Raw genomic sequence first — 17,905 nt, 5'->3', positions numbered from 1 at the left:
GCCAGCAGTGACGAAGTGTCTGCACCCCAGGGGCCTCGGGGGGGTGAGTGTGGCGATGGCACTGAGGACCCTGTGGCGGCTGAGAACTGGAGGTAATGGAGGCCGACAAGCCCGGGGGACTGGATGGGGGCGCTGCAAACAGGGGCTGTTTTGCAGCAGCGGGAGTTAAGGAATGAGATGTATACAAATCAACACAGTAAAGTCCTCAAAACACAGTGAAAAAGTCTGAAAAGAGTGAGATCTAGAGCACAATACGATTTACACGATGACGCACGCAACACATAACATTAACTACATTTTCAGTCCACGTACGTGTCCACAGACGTACGTTAAACAAACACACCCCGGGGAGAATCAGCGTGGGGTGGAATGAAGCGGGGCGGGTGACGAGGAGGAGATTAAGTCCCGAGGGGGACCTGGCAAGGACCAGTGATGGCAGGGCGACAGGAAATGAGGAGTGGGGGATCGATTTCCAGCTTCCCGGTTGCAGAATGTGGGGGGGCAGAGCTCACGCACTAACCCGGCCAGCCCTCCCCCAAGCCCAGGCTAGCGGCGCCGCCCCGTACCTCGTGGTTCTCATGGCCGAGCAGATCCGAAAGAACTTTCAGCACCAGGCCTGCCACCTTGGCACACATGTTCTTCCCTTCAGAAAAGACAACGGAACAAAACATGACGTGTCTAAACTCAGAAGTACAGTTTCAAGTCAGGCAAACTTGAGCACAAATCTTGGGCCCTCTGCTAATGAACTGTGTGACCCTGGGTGAGTCACTTAAGCAATCCGGGCCTCGGTTTCTTCCTCCTGGGGTTCCCTAGCGATTATTAACATCTACCGAAGGGTGATGCAGAATGAAGGAACTCGGTATAGGCCGTGCACTCCGAGTGCTCAGGAGACGATGGCACAGAGCTAGTCGTGTCAGTGAACACACGATACATTACGGGGCAATGTTCTACCTCCCGAGTGCACACACCAGCGTCACAAAACTCACACAGGTGCTTTAGCAAGTCCAAATAGCACTGTAACAATCACTGCAAATAAACTGATGATAGTAAGAGAAGCTGATTAGAATCTGACGAATGCTGGGGCGCCTGGGTGGCTCAGTCGGTTAAGCGTCTGGCTTTGGCTCAGGTCATGATCTCACAGCTCATGAGTTCGAGCCCTGCGTCGGGCTCTGTACTGACAGCTCAGAGCCTGGAGCCTGCTTCGGGTTCTGTGTCTCCCTCTCTCTCTCTGCCCCACCCTGGCTCACACTCTCTCTCTCAAAAATAAATAAACAGTAAAAAAAAAAAATGTTTAAAAAAAAAAAAGAAAGAAAGAAAAAAAAAAAGAATCTGACGAATGCTTTAAAGCTGGGATATCTGCATACGTTGTTTTTTAAGAGAAGACTGAAGTAACAGTCATTTAGTCAGTCAACAAGACACAGGCCGTGCAGATTACAAAGCATCCGAGGGCAAAGAAGCTTCTAACGAATACCCCGGAGCTATTTAGCCACGCAACTTCTTCTCCACAAACTGGGGCTGCTCAGACTGAGGGCAGCCACAGGTCGGACTTGGCACTTCTTCTAAAGAAGCTTCTTCTATCCCCATAACGGATCATTTCATGGATGGAACCTGCAGAAAAGCTGCGATCACTGCCTTTACTGATCAGATGAGCTGAGATGTGCGCGTGAAAATCCCCTCTCCGGGGGGGCGGTGTGTCAAGTGGGGAGACTGCTGTGGTGAGGAGCAGGGAGCCTGGTCGGGCGTCCTTGCTCTGCCACCGACTTAACCCTGTAGAATCCTGGAAACAGAGTTCTCTGTCTTGGGACAGAATGGATCAGAATTCTTAACTTCCTGCCTTTGAATAGGGCAATGAAGATGAAGAAAAATATAAAGTATTTTAATTTCCTCTTACTGCAGGTGCTGTAAACACATAAAATGGTATTTCCAAGGGCAGCAAGGTATTTGGCTTCAGGGATGCACCAACTGTATAACTAGCTGGAAATGTTTTACACCCGACTTCTGTTTCAGTTCTCTATGAGGGAGACTAAAGGCAAACCACAGCAGGCTGGGTGGTGGTCCGGGTTCACACCCGAGCCAGAGGGCTGGGGGATAGGGGGGATGGGGGACAGGGTGGGGGGGAGCCAGAGGGCTGGGGGACAGGGGGGATGGGAGACAGGTTGTGGGGGGAGCCAGAGGGCTGGGGGATGGTGTAGGGGGGGTAGTTAGGGGCTGGGAGGTGGCGGGGTGGGGGGGAGATGGAGGACAGGTTGTTGGGGGAGCCAGAGGGCTAAGGGACAGGGTGGGGGAGGGGTGCTATCGGACCTGCGCTCCGGAGGCAGAGGTTCATGAGCAAAGCCACCGAGTACTCCAGCGTATAGTCAGACAGGCAGTCGGGGTCCTTCAGAATATCAATCAGCCAGAAGATGAGGCCGTCTCGAATCATCGCTGTCTGCAGCGGGCGCCTAGGATGCAAAAGCCTACAGGTCAACTAAAGCTGTCGAGAAACCTTCCCTGCAAGAATACAGGGTGATGTGCACACCTGTCAGAATAGGCAAACTGTGCAGGAGATACAGACTATGAAAGATATTTTGTTGTTAGACCTGCACAGCTGAAACAACAGATGCCTTTACCTTTCGAGGGTACTACTAAGGGTTCGGACAGAGAGAAGGCAGTCAGGAGAACTCCTACTTTGAAAGTTTCTTTTCAACATTTACAATTAGCAGAATATTACTTCCAATATTTCATAAATATTTATTGATAGCTTTTGGTCTACTTGATCCGGGAGATAGCCATAGGAATAGTTCAACACCAATAAATGGGTTTTTAGTAAACTCTAGTCCAGCTAGGCACTTGAGCTGTGTGAAAAACAAGAAAAGCAAACAACCAGCCCAATCCCATTTTGAGTCAGGTCTCTAGAAACTAAGGATAGTTGAATGATGTGGGTTATATAATTGATACAGAATTGTTTTCCACCCAGAGTCTAGGTATAAAACCTTACAAAATCCAACACCTCATCAAAATGCGCTATGGTGAATGTCTTCATGCCGGCCTTAAGAACTGATGAGATCAGGCATAATGGTATCATTATGAAGTCACGTAAATTCTTTGAAAATCAAAACACCACGGAGGAACGACCACTGCACATCTCCCGATGAACAGGTTATGGTAAAACTCCTACCTGGACAGTATCTACTTGCGCTATTCTTCAAGGTTTAATTTTTAAGTAAACTCTACACCCAAGGTAAGGCTCGAACTCGCAACCTCAAGAACAAGATTCACACGCTCTACCGACTGAGCCAGCCGGGTGCCCATCTGTGCTAGTCTTACACACCACACTCACCACCTCGGTGAAATTTACCGGAATACAATGAAGGCTACACTCTTTTGGTAATCCTAACTCTCTACATTCACTGTACAGACTCCAGAAAACTGCAAAAACATGAAGCATATTTCCAGAACAGAGAAGCTTAAATTACTGTTTGCAGGGCAAGAAAAAACTGGCAATAAATATCTGTACTCCCAGAAAGAAGTATTTCTTCCTTGTATCTTATCTCTGTTACTTAACTATAGTCACTGAATTTCTAAAAATTTTCCAAATGCAGTCGACGACACTAGGCTAAATTTATAAACAAACAGAGACAAAGTGTTCATATGATCTGAGGAATATAATAACCGGATATTACCACTTACAGATCTTCTCAATTCACATAGTTAGAACAAGAAGCATTGGCAGGGACCTGGCAAATAGTGGGAGCTAACTACCTACCGCTTTCCCTCATGAAACATACACACTTAGAATGAGTCAGCTTGGGGGAAAAAAAGAAAAAAAAAAGAATAAGTCACTTTGCAGGCTTTGGGCTACTAGCGAGAGCGTATCAATCAGATGTTAACCACATTTCTCTCTCTCTCTCCCTCCGCCCCTCCCCCCCCCACTCTTTCTAATAAAAATAAAAAAAAAAAGTTAACCACATTTGACAGGAAGAAAGTATGTCCAGAAGGGGGCTGATGGTCAGAAAGAGCTGAGATTTCTTACTAAGGCCGAGAGAAAGTGAGGTGGTCAGGAGGGAACGCCATGCTGCAAGAATTCTGAACGACTCAGCGATTCCACTCTTAGACACCGAGTCAGGAGACAGGAAGACATGTGTCCACACAAAGACTTGTATGCAGATGTTCCTAAGAGGCTTATGCATAATAGACAAATAGTAGAAACAATCCAGGTATCTGTCAACTGCTGAATAGATAAGCAAAATGTGTTGTGTCCATAAAATGGCACGTTACTCAGCATGACGAAGGAACCAAGTCCTGACATGTTACACCACTGATGAACTTAAAACCATGATGCTGAGTGAATGAAGCCGGTCACGACAGAACACACATTATAGGATTCCATTTATCTAAAATGTCCAGCATGGGTAACTCTACAGAAAGCAAATTAGTGGTTACCGGGGGCCGGGGGTAAGAATGAGGCTTGGAGGTGGGCATGAGGTTTCTTTGCGTGGTGATGGAAGTGTTCTAAAATTAGCTTGTGGTGGTGGCTGTACAACTCTGTAAATCTACTAAGACTCACTGAATGGTGCATTTAAAAGGGGTGAATTTTGGGGCGCCCGGGTGGCGCAGTCGGTTAAGCGTCCGACTTCAGCTCAGGTCACGATCTCGCGGTCCATGGGTTCGAGCCCCGCGTCGAGCTCTGGGCTGATGGCTCAGAGCCTGGAGTCTGCTTCCAATTCTGTGTCTCCCTCTCTCTCTGCCCCTCCCCCGTTCATGCTCTGTCTCTCTCTGTCTCAAAAATAAATAAACGTTGGGGCGCCTGGGTGGCGCAGTCGGTTAAGCGTCCGACTTCAGCCAGGTCACGATCTCACGGTCCGTGAGTTCGAGCCCCGCGTCAGGCTCTGGGCTGATGGCTCAGAGCCTGGAGCCTGTTTCCGATTCTGTGTCTCCCTCTCTCTCTGCCCCTCCCCCGTTCATGCTCTGGCTCTCTCTGTCCCAAAAATAAATAAACGTTGAAAATAAATAAATAAATAAATAAATAAATAAATAAATAAACGTTAAAAAAAAAAAATTTAAAAGGGGTGAATTTTGTGCTATGAAAGTATACCTTAATAAAGCTGTCAACGAAAAACAAACAAAAGCTCTAGGTGGCTACGCGATCCAAATCATAACAGGGTCCAGATGGAGACATCAGGGTGGGCCGCTGGGACATAGGGACTGGGGAGCGGGAGGCTCCGCCCACCTTCCACGGAAATCCCACCACACCCCCTGTGACTCCTCATCCACGCGCACATCTCCCACAGAGGCTTCGAGCGACTTGCTGAGCTGAGCTCCATCAGGTTTTACTCACGTGTGCATCTCTACCCCCGGCACGTGGCCTGAGACACAATCCAGCCCCTGGCCGGCCCCAGCCGTGGTGCTCGTGAGGACACCACAACGGCACTTCCTGAGCTGGATGGTTTCGAGGATTAGAGATAGGCTTGCCAGCCCTATCTTGGAAAGTCGCCCAACCTCTCCTAAATGTTAACTGAAAATATCACATGCCCCTTGGGCTGCTATTGGGACTAAACAGTGGCTAAACCTTACTGTCAGGAGCTACCATGACCTACTACGCGGTCAGCACCTGAGGCTGAACTTCTGCAAGGCCCCGAGAATGTTCTCCCGGGTGACGACGTCCTCGTCTTCCTCCTTCAGCCTTTCCTCCAGCATCCGCAGCACCCTTGTGGTCTGGGCCAGGTAGAGACGACCTAATAATATAACCAGAGACACACAAGCAGAAGAATTTATCTTGTGCTAAGTTCATGCTCCAAAACCACTTTCGATGAACACTTTGCACGTAACGTTATGTAGAGTTTGGGTAATTTTAGGTTCTAAAAAACTTAAAACATATTTTTTCTGCAAAGTTGGTTTTATCCAATCAACTAATGAAGAAAAAACGACTCCTTTTGTAATCTAAACATAATTAATTCATCACTATGTTTTTGTGGGGAGCTCTTTTATTTACCTGAAATCTTGAACCCAAAAGTCAGATCTACAAGGAGAAAGAGGGTAAGGAATCTATATATTATGGGGCCCCTAGTCTTTATAATAGGGGCAACCAAGCAGTAATGATTTCTGGCACATTCCTTGCTCCTTTGAGACACACCCGTGGCCTGGGGAAGGAGATGGGAACCATACCTGGCACCCTACAATAAGCCTTGAGCTACCACTAGCCTGTTGTAGACTTGTGTCTTGATACAGATGACATTAATGCATGTACCCTCCCTTGTAAGAACAGACGGAAAAACAAGCGAATGAATGACTGACCCAGCTTTTGGAGCATCATCTAGTCATCATTTGAAAACTCCCTTTATTCACATTTTAAAAAGCTGAAACAAAGTAGAACTTAATGGAAGATAATGGCACCCTGTAAAATCATCTTGAATTCAGCTTTGGTATGTATTATCTTTGGACTTTTCAAATCCTCTTGGTTTAAGAGATTATAGGCTTTAAAAAAAAAAAGAGTTTATTTTTAAGTCATCTCTACACCCAACATAGGGCTCAGACTCACAACCCCAAGATCAAGAGTTACACGCTCCACCAACTGAGCCAGCCGGGAGCCCCTAGAGGCTACACTCCTTTGAAGGAAATGGTGCAGTGCTTATTGGAATCAGCTTTGATTATTTCACTAACCTTATTTTGCAGAAAACTATAGAAAATGCATTACCTGTTATATACTTGAAAGCCAGTGAAATACTATGGTTACGAAACCAGAAAGCTCACAAAATAAAACCAGAAGGCTTATAAAGTAAACTCTAAATCCATGAAAATTTGCTCTGACATAAACTAAGCAAAAGGACAACAGCCAATTTGCACAAAACACCTGAGATGCACTAAACAGGAACAAATGGAGGGGACGTACAGCATCTTTAAGAAACGTGAAGAAGAACGTCGATTTTCAAAGGAATAAAAAGCATTAATAAGACCTAGCTGCTCTCTGGGAGGAAAAGTTGACGCTCTACCTTCCGCCAGGGACGCGAAGGCATTGATGAGCCGGGCCATGTACTGTCGCACCACCTCGCTCTTGGAGTGCAGCAGCTGAAGCACACTCCTCTGCGGGGGAAACACAGCAAAAGAGGAAAATGATGAGGTGAAGGAAAAGTGACAGGTAAACACACGTCCCTTCTCTGGGTCTGCTCTTCTCTTCCTCCGTGTCAATTTATTAGAGGTGAAATAAAGGGACTGAAGCCAACGCTTCATCTGGAAATCTCCATTTCCAACTGATTTTTTATGAGAGTTGACAAAAAATAAGTTATTCAGCCTTCTAAGTTAAAAGAACAAATTATACGGGCGCCTGGGTGGCTCAATCGCTTAACCGTCCACTTCAGCTCAGATCACGATCTCGCAGTTCGTGGGTTCGAGCCCCGTGTTGGGCTCTGTGCTGACAGCTCAGGGCCTGGAGCCTGCTTCGGATTGTGTCTCCTTCTCTCTCTGCCCCTCTCCCCACCCTTCTCAAAAATAAATAAACATTAAAAAAAAAAAAAGAACCAATTATACAGAGCACTTAGACAGTGACTGGCACAAGGGAGGCAATACTGTTGGCTATTGCTGTTGCTAATGTTTTTCCAGGTTAATGATAGCTCCAACGCACACATCTAATTTTGCTCCCTGCAAACCACAGTAAAACTACAGTGAACAGATTTTTTTTTTTTTTAAAAAAGACATAAATTCTGAAGGACAGAGAGACAGCACAAGAAATGTAACACAATTTCGGAATCAGGAATGCAGGGCAGTAACAGACTTAGCAGACCCAAGAATGTCAAGTCTCAAAGGCAGCAATGGACAATGAGGAGTTACCCAATTTACAGCACTTAACCCTCAAAAGGGAAAAAAATAAAGAAGAAAGAATGAAAGCTGTTAAAGCAGGAGCTAGATCCCACTTTGTTGCTCCCACACTACTGTCCTACCGCATACTTCCCCCCATTGGTCTCTTGCAAGGGTAACACAAAGGGTCTCGGCGGGGGGGGGCACCTGGCCCAGGTAAGCAGGACTTCTACACCAGACGGGGGTAAGGGGCAGTGCCTAAATGCAGAAAGAATGCTGAATAGGGAGCACCCTGTCCTCTTCTCCTACTGAGTCTCGGAACACTGCACCCAGATCCTCACCCTCTAGGTAGGAGAACAGAAGACTCTTCCTAGAAGAAAATGACCAGCCCAAGAGAAAAGAACCAGAGATCCTAAAATCAGAGGTTCCTAATAGAGAGCCCACCTGGCTCACCCTCCAGTGGAGCACTGCGTCTACAGGTCCTACCCTCGCATTCACAACTTCCAATCGGCTTTCACTCCCCCCACTCAAAACATTACGAGTTAAACAAGGTCTATCAGAAACTCAAGATAAGTTTCCAATATGGGCGATAGATAAGGTCAAAACAGACGGGGGAACAACCTGAAGGAAACGAGACGGTGAAGGGAGAAGAAAACTAGAAATAAGCACGAATGTGTCACTAATGCCCTCAGAGATACAAGAAGTTGTATTATGTCCATGAAAAAACAGAATGTCACAAAAAGGGAGAATGAGAAACTCAACTAAAAGGTTAGAAAATAAAGATGAGGAGATCTCCCGGAAAGTAAAGCAAAAAGAAAAATATGGAAAACATGAGAGACAAGGTAAAATTAGAGAAGCAGTTCAAGAGGTGCCACATTCAGAAAAAGAACAGAGAAAACAGAGAGAGGAAAACCTAAGGCATCTTTCATTAGAGGATACATTATTTTTTTTATATGTACAACCGAGAAAGAAAAGCAGCCAATTAAACTACGACAGGCCATCAAGTATTAGATACATTCCAATTTCCCAGATGCTAACATGGGGGGAAAATGCATCTCAGATTCAATGAAATAAGATAGTTTCAGAAAGATCCAACTGAATTTACTCTTTGCATTTGAGTTTATAAAGTCACAACAATGTATTTTTCGACTGCTTCATGTCTGATAAGTTGGTTGCAATGCCATTATAAATATAAGCAGAAGTAAAAAGGGGCACGTGGGTGGCTCAATCAGTTAAGCGTCCAGTGTCGGACTTGAGCGCAGGTCATGATCTCGCGGTTTGTGAGTTCGAGCCCCGCTCTGGGCTCTGCAGTGGCAGCTCGGAGCCTGGAGCCTGCTTTGGATTCTGCGTCTCCCTCTCTCTCTGCCCCTCCCCCACTGGCACGCGCGCTCTCTCTCTCAAAAGGGAGTAAATAAACATTAAAAAAATTTTTTTTTTTTAAATTTTTTTTTTTCAACGTTTATTTATTTTTGGGACAGAGAGAGACAGAGCATGAACGGGGGAGGGGCAGAGAGAGAGGGAGACACAGGATCGGAAACAGGCTCCAGGCTCTGAGCCATCAGCCCAGAGCCTGACGCGGGGCTCGAACTCACGGACCGCGAGATCGTGACCTGGCTGAAGTCGGACGCTTAACCGACTGCGCCACCCAGGCGCCCCAAAAAAAATTTTTTTAAAGAAATAAAAATAAAAGAAAATAAGTCACGAATCTGAGAGACTATTTTTAAACTTAACATAACTCTTTCATGGGAGCAGTAAGAAAACTACATTCAAAGAATAAACTGGCAACTCAGAATTCTCAAACGCTACTGCCTGTGTGCACAACAGGCACAACTAACATGATTAGTTTCTGCAGGGTGCCGTCTCATCGGCGAGCCTAAGGGGTATCGATATTCCACTCAGCGCACACGCTGTGAGCTTAACAATAGGAAGATAAAGTATTTACGTCATTTTGGATAAACATTCAGTGGGACAATGAAATGCGGCGTCTTTATATATGCCATGTTCAAGAGCTCGTTCCTCCTCCTGTCCGGCGAAGCCGGGTGCTGGCAACAGGTAAGGGGGTGAGGAGTGGGGAGGGGAACCGCCATGCCTTGGCTACTTTGTGCTGGGCACCGGATCAAGTACTTCCCACACGTGACCAAACGCAATCATCCTCCCAACCTCACAAGGCAGGTGAGGCTCCTTCTCAGAGGTGGTTAAGAGTAATGTACTTAAGCTAATCTGGCTCCGAGGCAGCAGGGCAGAAGTTTGAAACCAGTTAATCTCATTCTGAATCCCATACTTTCCCCACTGCATCGTCAGACCTATCTGGTCCGAAGCTATATACAAACATAGTGTTAACACATTTCGAGTCGGGCCCAGATGAAAACAACCGGCTTGGCTTACCCGCCTTGCCGGCCGTAAGTCATGCTAGGCTTGCGGGACTCACAGTTAAGCGGCAGGGTCACGAAAAGAGCTGGGACTTGGGGAAAAGGAAAAACGACAGGCAAGAGCTCCAGAGTTGAATCAGGCAGTTCAACCTGTTTAGGACTCTACCAGAGGTGAAAAGTGGGCCAGTGTGTGGGGTGAACAGCAGATCTCACCAGCTAACAGGAGCTCAAGGCTGACATACAGTCACTAGACTGAAAATCTCATAAAAAGTAAAGCCTCCTCCTTTTGCTAAGATCATCCCCTCGAAATAAAGGCCCTGGCTGGGCTCTGGCCCTCCTCTTAGAGACCTGGCCGTGGCTGTGACAGTCCAGGAGGTCGTTGCCAATGTAGGCTTCCAGAACGGTCTCCCTCTGCTCTCCAGGATGGGATGTGGTCAAGCGCTAGAATAAAGAAAAAGAAAAGTAACAGATCTAAGTCTTAATATGGAGAAAAATGTTCCCATAGCGCGCATCTTTTAAATGGCAGTACCGGTAACCACACATTTAACCGAAGTAAATAATATCCGGGTGGGGAGGGTTAGTTACCCAGCCAACCAGTCAACTAACGAGTTACAATGTCGTATTTCCTCATGGGTGACGTAGGCATCAACCTGCACACGTGGAATCTCCAGAGAAGTGAAGTGGTAAAATGCCCGGACTGTAAGTGTACAGATAAGGGAGAGCTCACCAATATCTAGAGAGGGTTTTGCCAGGAAGGGCCTCAAGAGCTGGCCCATAAAGGATGAGCAGACCATTAGCCACCACACGGGAATGTGAGCATGGCGGATGGGGGAGGAAGTGTGGTAAAGGTCAGGGAGGCGTGAAAATGCAGGGTGCAGGTGAGTGGAGCTCAGTGATGGGGGGGGTGGACAAAGGGCGAGTGGAAGAGGGCTTGGAGCAAATGTGTTGCCAACAAATTAGACTTTCTACTATACAGACCACTGCAGCGATATTGTGTGCGTGTGCGTGTGTGTAGGGTGTAGATGTGTAGAATTTTGTATATCTTGAGAGCCATAAGTCTCGGGTTAAGGAGGAATTTACTTCATGTCCATAGGGCTAGAAAAAAAATGTTGTGGGGCACCTGGGTGGCTCAGTCAGTTAAGCCTCTGACTTCGACTCGGGTCATGATTTTGCGGTTTGTGAGTTCGAGCCCCCGCGTCGGGCTCTGGGCTGACAGCTCAGAGCCTGGAGCCTGCTTCGGATTCTGTGTCTCCCTCTCTCTCTGCCCCTCCCCTGCTCACACTGCATCTCTCTCTCTCTCTCTCTCAAAAATAAATAAACATTAAAGAGAAAGAAAGAAAGAAGGAAAGAAAATGTCATGTGTGCAATGTGTGTGCGTGTGCACATATGGGTGTGTACAGGTATGAATTACAACACGAGAACATCACATAACTAAAGTGAGCAAATGTCCTTGCTTTTCCAGGAAAATCCTCCTAACAATCCCTGAGACTGCAGGCCTTACTTCTGGCCGAGGAGGCACTGGGTGTGTAAAGGACCACATGGTGAGAAGACACGAGCGGCAGACCCCCCCAGAACCGAAAGGTGGAGGCCTCCGGAGGCAGGTGTCGCTGACAGGCTGGACCCACTGTGGCCAAGCAGGAGGCCCTGAGGGGAGAGGGCACTCTGTTAAAGGAGGGTGTGCCAAGAGTGTCACATGCGGGGCTGCTGGGCTGGAGTGGGACACAGACAAAATCATAAAACACAGGTTTACTTTTCCTGACTATTCTGTGACAATGTCATTCATTCGGCCGAGGACTACCCTGTCTCACCAAGAGCCCAGCAGCACGAACTGTGAGAACGTGCCGGGCAGACAATCTAGCAGCCAAGGAAAGGGCTTGCTGACTTGAGCAGAGAGAGGCGACATCTGGGGCACGGATGGCCCCCCGAGATTACTCCCGCTGCCCACCTCGTCAGCTGAGGCAGGCATCACCACTGATCGCAGGACTCTTCCCGCTGAGGCTAGAGTCATCCTCAGAGCACGCCTCGAGACCACATTCCAGGAAGCACCACCAACCATCAGAAGAGCAAGTGAGGCGGCCTTTTTCCACCCAGAGACCGGGAAATTGCTCAAAGGCATTTTGATGGCAACATAACCTGAGATTCAGGGATCCATGAGGAGTCCGACATGATTACAGGATAAGTTAGAACGGATCATTTAAAGAGCCAACCAGCACTGGCCTAGACCTGTAGTTCTCAAAGTGTCATCTTGGGAACCCTACGGGTCCTCAAAGCCCTTTCAGGGAGCTTACAAGGTCATGATTGTTTTCATAATACTAACATACGGTTTATCTTTTTCATAGTAAATGTCTCAGAGGCTGTATGAAGGGTGACACTGTGACAAATCGAATGGGGGAGCAGATGTAAGAATCCAGCTGTCCTCCATCAGACCAGACATTAAAGAAATTTGCAAAAATGTATAAGGATGCTGCTTTTCCTATTAATTTTTTTGCTCGGAAAATAGTTTTTTATAAAAAAAAGTATCATTTATGTTATGTTCTGGGTTCATTGTTCATCTTAAATGGATTAATATTTAACATTTTCAGTTTTCATTTCTAATATTATAAATGTTTGTAGATAAAGTTCACATAAACTGAAGGCTTTTAGGTCCTCAGTAATTTCTGAGAGCGTAAAGGGGTCTGAGACCAAAAAGCCCGAACCACTGGCTTAACTGGGACCAGTGTGAAGACTGGGCTTTGCTTCCCTTAAAGACTGGTTCATCAGCGTCCACCCTTGCTGTCTGCCCCAATGGCCACGCGGCAACGCCTGAATGCAGAAGTCTTGGTGAAGCTGTCACGTCAGAATGACTCTGGGCGCTCACAGGCCGACCGCGCTGGCCAGGAGTGTGGCTCGAGACCAGGCGGCAGGGGCAGTCTTGAAACTGCATATTTTGGGGGCTCTCTCTCTCTCTCTCAAAATAAATAAATAAACATTAAAAAGAAAGAGAAAGAAAGAAAGAAAGGAAGGAAGGAAGGAAGGAAGGAAGGAAGAAAAAGAAAGAAAGGAAGGAAGGGAGGAAAAGAAAGAAAAGAAAGAAAGAAAGAAAGAAAGAAAGAAAGAAAGAAAGAAAGAAAGAAAGAAAGAAAGAAAGAAAGAAAGAAGCTTCCTATGTCAAATGACCGAGGGAAGGCAATGGCAACTGTGATGCCAACACGGGGGTTTTACAAACAGGCAAGGCGATCCTGAGAGGTTGCTGGTGGCAGCAGGCAGCGTGAAGACAGATTTTTAGTAGATGGGTTACAAGATACACCTGAGCTAGCCAGCCAAGAAAACCAGCATGGCCTTTCTCCCCCTTAAGGTACGTACCCAGCGCAGAGCCTGCAACAAGAAGGCTTTCAAGCGGTCACTCCCCCCAATCAAATCCTTCTTCAGTTTCTCATAATCCAAGGAGGGCAGCAATGGGACATCCTTCAGCTTCCTACGGGGCAACACAAGTTCAAAGAGAAAGAAAAGGGCAAAAGGGCATGTTCATTATACCTCCTGTGTATCGGGACCCCCGTCTCGAGCTGCACAGGCTAGCGGCGGCCCGGCTGTTTTCTGTGCTCCCGGAACTAGGTCCAGGCTTCCACAGAGAGGGAAGGCTGGCTAGGGGCTTCCTAGGGGCTGTCTAGGCTCCGACCCCTCCGGCGTCAACGAGCCCGGCTCTGTCTCTCCTGTGGTACGTACTGGGGTTTCGTTTAACATCTTCCCCAAAACGAGGAGTCCCTGCCTAACCAGGTTTAGAAACCACTGCATTCCCGTTAGGCCTGGGCTCCAACCGACAGGGATGAAATCTCCTCGGAGGCCCCAGCCCTTGCTGCAGTGCTCAACGTCCTCCTTAGAATCTGGAGCAAAGCCCAAAAACTATTAGCGTCAGCAGGGCCGAGCGTTCTTCCTAAAAACCCAAGGTCACTGTGCCTCTCGAACCCGAGGAACCTAACCGGGGGAAGGACGGACCGGGGTTCAGAAACACCTGTGAAGAGTCACGGTTGACCCCTGAGCAGGTGCAGGGGTGTGCCAGGAGGTAGCGCGGGTTCCCGCCTGTGAGACGGGCAGCAAGCAGGACAGTTGGCAGACCCTGGCCGAGAGGACTCCAGGCAAGCCCCGGGGGGAAGCCAGGTTTCCCAGGGTCTTGACAGTCTGCCTGGCTGAACAGGAGGGGACTAGACAGAAGGGAGGACGAGTGACAAGGGAGCGAGGCCTGTGGTCTGGTTTACAGGACTGGAGCAACATTCACCTCCTCGCTTTCATGTCACACTCGTCATAGAGGCCACCACTGGGGGCCTGGGGATTCAACTCCCTGGGGAGTTATAATTGGTTCATCATAAAACAAGTAAAAACCAAAAGCAAAACAAAAATACGCTTCTCCCGATCCTGTGCACGGAACATTAATACTATTATCAACACTAACTGCACAACACTGACTGGGGGCTCAGGAGGACTTGGGTGAAAAGACGCAAAAATGAAGAGTTCTTTTTGCTTTTCGCTGAAGTATAACGGGGACACGTTGTATTAGTTGCAGGCAAACAGCATGATGACTCGCGCACAGTGCGAAATGGTCACCGCACTGAGTCTCTCTGCCCTCTGTCACCATACCAAGTTCCCACGCCTTTTCTTGTGACGAGAACTTTGAAGTTACTTTCTTAGCAACTTGTAAATTGGCCATACAATATTATGGACTATAGTTCCTGTGCCGTCCATTACATCCCAGGACTTTTTATTTTGTAAGTGGAAGTTTGTACCTCTCGGTCTCCTTCACCTATTTCACTCGTTTCCTTAGTTTGGAAGGGTGGGATAGAAACTGAGGGAATACCTCTGGGAGGCAGTGTTCAGGATCCTGTCAGTTTTCTTCATGCTCTACCGACTGAGCCAGTCGGGCACCCCTACCTGCTAGTTTAAAAAAAAAATTTTTTTTTTAATGTCTATTTATTTTTGAGAGACAGAGCATGAGCAGGGGAGGGGCAGAGAGAGGAGGAGACACAGAATCCAAAGCGGGCTCCAGGCTCCGAGCTGTCAGCACAGACCCTGATGCGGGGTTCGAACTCACAAACCGCGAGATGATGACCTGAGCCGAAGTCGGACACTTAACCGACTGAGCCACCCAGGTGCCCCCGTGCAAGTTTTTTTTTTAATGTAAAATTTTAAAAGCCAAAATGGAATCCTCTTCAAGGGCCCAGGGAAAAAGGCCAGAAAACAGGGCCACAAATGAGATCTCAGTAAACACTCCTGGGAGGAGTGTGTCCTACTTTGTACATCAAACAGTTGAGCCACGCACATGTGCACACTATTTTGACACTTATTTTCCTGAGACAGATACTACTGTGTTTAAAAATGAACACAGACTACTTTAAAAATTTCGATGACAAATGACTGGCCAGTATTCTTCAAAAGTGTCAAGGCCATGAAAAACAGAGACTAAGGAATGACTTCCAGTAAAGGAATCAGACACGACAACCACATCAACATGTGATCCTGGACTGAATGCTGGGCCAGACAGAGGACATAACGGAACAACTGGTAAAACGTGAGTGAAGCCTGTAGATTAGATGGTATGGTACCAGCGTTAATTCTCTGATTTTGATAACTGCCCTGGGCTTGTGTCAAATATTAACATGGGGAATCTGGGTGAAGGGTATAGGAGAATTCTTTGTACAATATCTGTAGCTCTTGAAATTATTTCAAAATGAAAAAAAAAAGATTTTTTAATTTGAAATTTAAACCAGAACTTGTCCTAGACAAAAAAGTGCCATCTGTAAAGCCAAGTCTGAAATTGTCCTATAGCTGGGGTACTTCCTATGGCTGGAAATAGCACTTCCCTGTCACATGCGGGCCACAGTTACTCGCCCATCACGGCAATATTACCGGCTGAATTTATTGCCAACTAAGTTGCTGAGAAACCCCACATTTCTGCAGTCCAGCCACTCTCCCACTGTCCAAGAAAACTGTGTCCTACCTTCTCCTTTGTCCTCTTAAGCCCCTCCACCAACCACCCCCCTTTACTCTCTGCAGGTGACCTTGCTTCTTATACCGTTGGGAATAACATTAACAAACACCCAAGGAGTTTATTAAATCCCCAGCACTGTACTAAGTGCTTTATACATATTAACTCATTTTTATCCTCACAATAATCCTATAAGAAAGTTATTATTAGTGTCATTTTACAAATGAGGAGACTGAGGCACGGGGAAGTTACATAAGTGGTCCAAGGTCACAGAGCCAGTGGCAGAGGTGGGATTTTAGCCCCGGCAGTCTGTGCTCATAAGCATCACATTATACAGCCACCACCTGAAGGGAACAAAGTGCAGGGTCAGTGTCAGACTCAGGCAGGACTGAGGGAGGAGGCAGGCTGTGTCTCTCTCAGGTGTTTGAGTCATCTGAGAGTATCCCCCGAACTCCCATAACGAGGGGGGCTCAGGGGGCCAACAGAAGCCACTCTACTCCTCGCGCCTTTGCTAAAGGTTCTCAACTTCCTCGTTACTGCAACATACATGCCCGGTGAAGCTCCCTTGCATCCGACCCCCACACGGGTGACAACCTAACTGATGTGGGTAGGAATGCTCAGGCCTAGACAAAGCTATCCTGTGGCCCTGGTCATAGTGTGAGCCAGCAGAGATCATGAAATTCAGACACTGCACCACTCTGCTGACTGCCCTATGACAGAAGATTCTATACAATATCATGGGAACAATTCAATGAATTTTTCCATTTGATGCTACCTCTCCAAAATAAGTAGAATTAGTACTAAAAAACACCTCTAGTTTAATAATCTTGCTTATAATTACCGGCACTTCCTTTAATATCCAGCTAGACTGGAGGTCTAGCTAATCAAAGGCACTCCTCTAAGCTAGGCTGTTAAGATGAATGTTTACTAAAGTTACTTTGAATTCTAGTTTTACCCAGGGCTGTTCTCCATAATAACAGCTCCTAAGGGCAATGACTTACCCTGGTGCCAAGGAGGCTCTTAACATGGTTGAAGCCTGGGGGGGGGCGGTGTGGAAACAAAAGAAGAGAGGCTGTGTTAAACAGGGAGAGCAATGCATTAACCCTAAATCACTTTACTCACATAAAATCAACAGATTTGCAAAGTTTTTGATCCCTGAGGATTCTCCGGCCATAATCACACATGATTTAAAAATTAGCCCAAACTGAAGTTAAGCAACACACTACTGATGTATTTCCCAAGCCGCCTACAACACTTGGTTCATTGTGGCTCTGCTCCAAGGAATACTCCATAAAAACATGAGTGGGTCCCCCCCGGACCAAATTCAAGAGGCACTTAAAGCTGCCTAGTCGGGTATCATAGAGAACAAAAGCAATGAAAGTCATTTTATTATCCTGATTTTTTCTTTACTAAGGTTTTCTCTTTGAGTATAAAAATAACATGCACTTTGTACCAAGTCAAACACTATAGAGGTGTTTATAGAAAAATCCCCCTCCCACTCCATTCCCCTTTCGTCTTATTTATAGGCCAGATCACTGCCTACTTTATGGACATTCAACATTGTTCCATTCATGGCTTGTTTTGTTTTGTTTTTGCCACTACAAACAATGCTGTATTGAACATGTACTGAAACAGACTTGAGAAACAAAAAACCAAATGCTGTGTGTGGCGTTTACTTGGACCAACTCAAACCAACTGTAAAAACACATTTTGAGCAAATAAGGGCAATATGAATATGGACTCACTGGTACTGTGTGATACTGAAGAATTAGTGCCAATTGTATTTGGCATCATAATTATGTTTGGTTTT

At 46.8% G+C, this 17,905-nt stretch overlaps 1 protein-coding gene across 3 annotated transcripts in view; it reads right to left on the bottom strand.

Moving 5' to 3' along the window:
* The window catches only part of ARMC9 (armadillo repeat containing 9), a 151,459-nt gene that overhangs the window by 84,458 nt on the left and 49,096 nt on the right, over positions 1 to 17,905 (bottom strand). For 2 of the 3 annotated variants that reach the window (XM_043578144.1, XM_043578146.1), the window contains exons 10-16: positions 17,098 to 17,131; positions 13,482 to 13,597; positions 10,488 to 10,580; positions 6,969 to 7,059; positions 5,591 to 5,714; positions 2,302 to 2,441; positions 567 to 643 (exon numbers count right to left, since the gene is read on the bottom strand). In XM_043578144.1, the coding sequence (XP_043434079.1) occupies positions 567 to 643; positions 2,302 to 2,441; positions 5,591 to 5,714; positions 6,969 to 7,059; positions 10,488 to 10,580; positions 13,482 to 13,597; positions 17,098 to 17,131 (675 nt within the window). Of the gene's footprint in view, positions 1 to 566; positions 644 to 2,301; positions 2,442 to 5,590; positions 5,715 to 6,968; positions 7,060 to 10,487; positions 10,581 to 13,481; positions 13,598 to 17,096; positions 17,132 to 17,905 lie in introns of all 3 variants that reach the window. The other variant, XM_043578145.1, reaches the window with a different exon arrangement.

This window comes from Prionailurus bengalensis, chromosome C1 (assembly GCF_016509475.1).
Source record: "Prionailurus bengalensis isolate Pbe53 chromosome C1, Fcat_Pben_1.1_paternal_pri, whole genome shotgun sequence".
In the NCBI taxonomy this organism is placed as follows: domain Eukaryota; kingdom Metazoa; phylum Chordata; class Mammalia; order Carnivora; family Felidae; genus Prionailurus; species Prionailurus bengalensis.
This window is presented reverse-complemented; position numbering and strand designations above follow the sequence as displayed.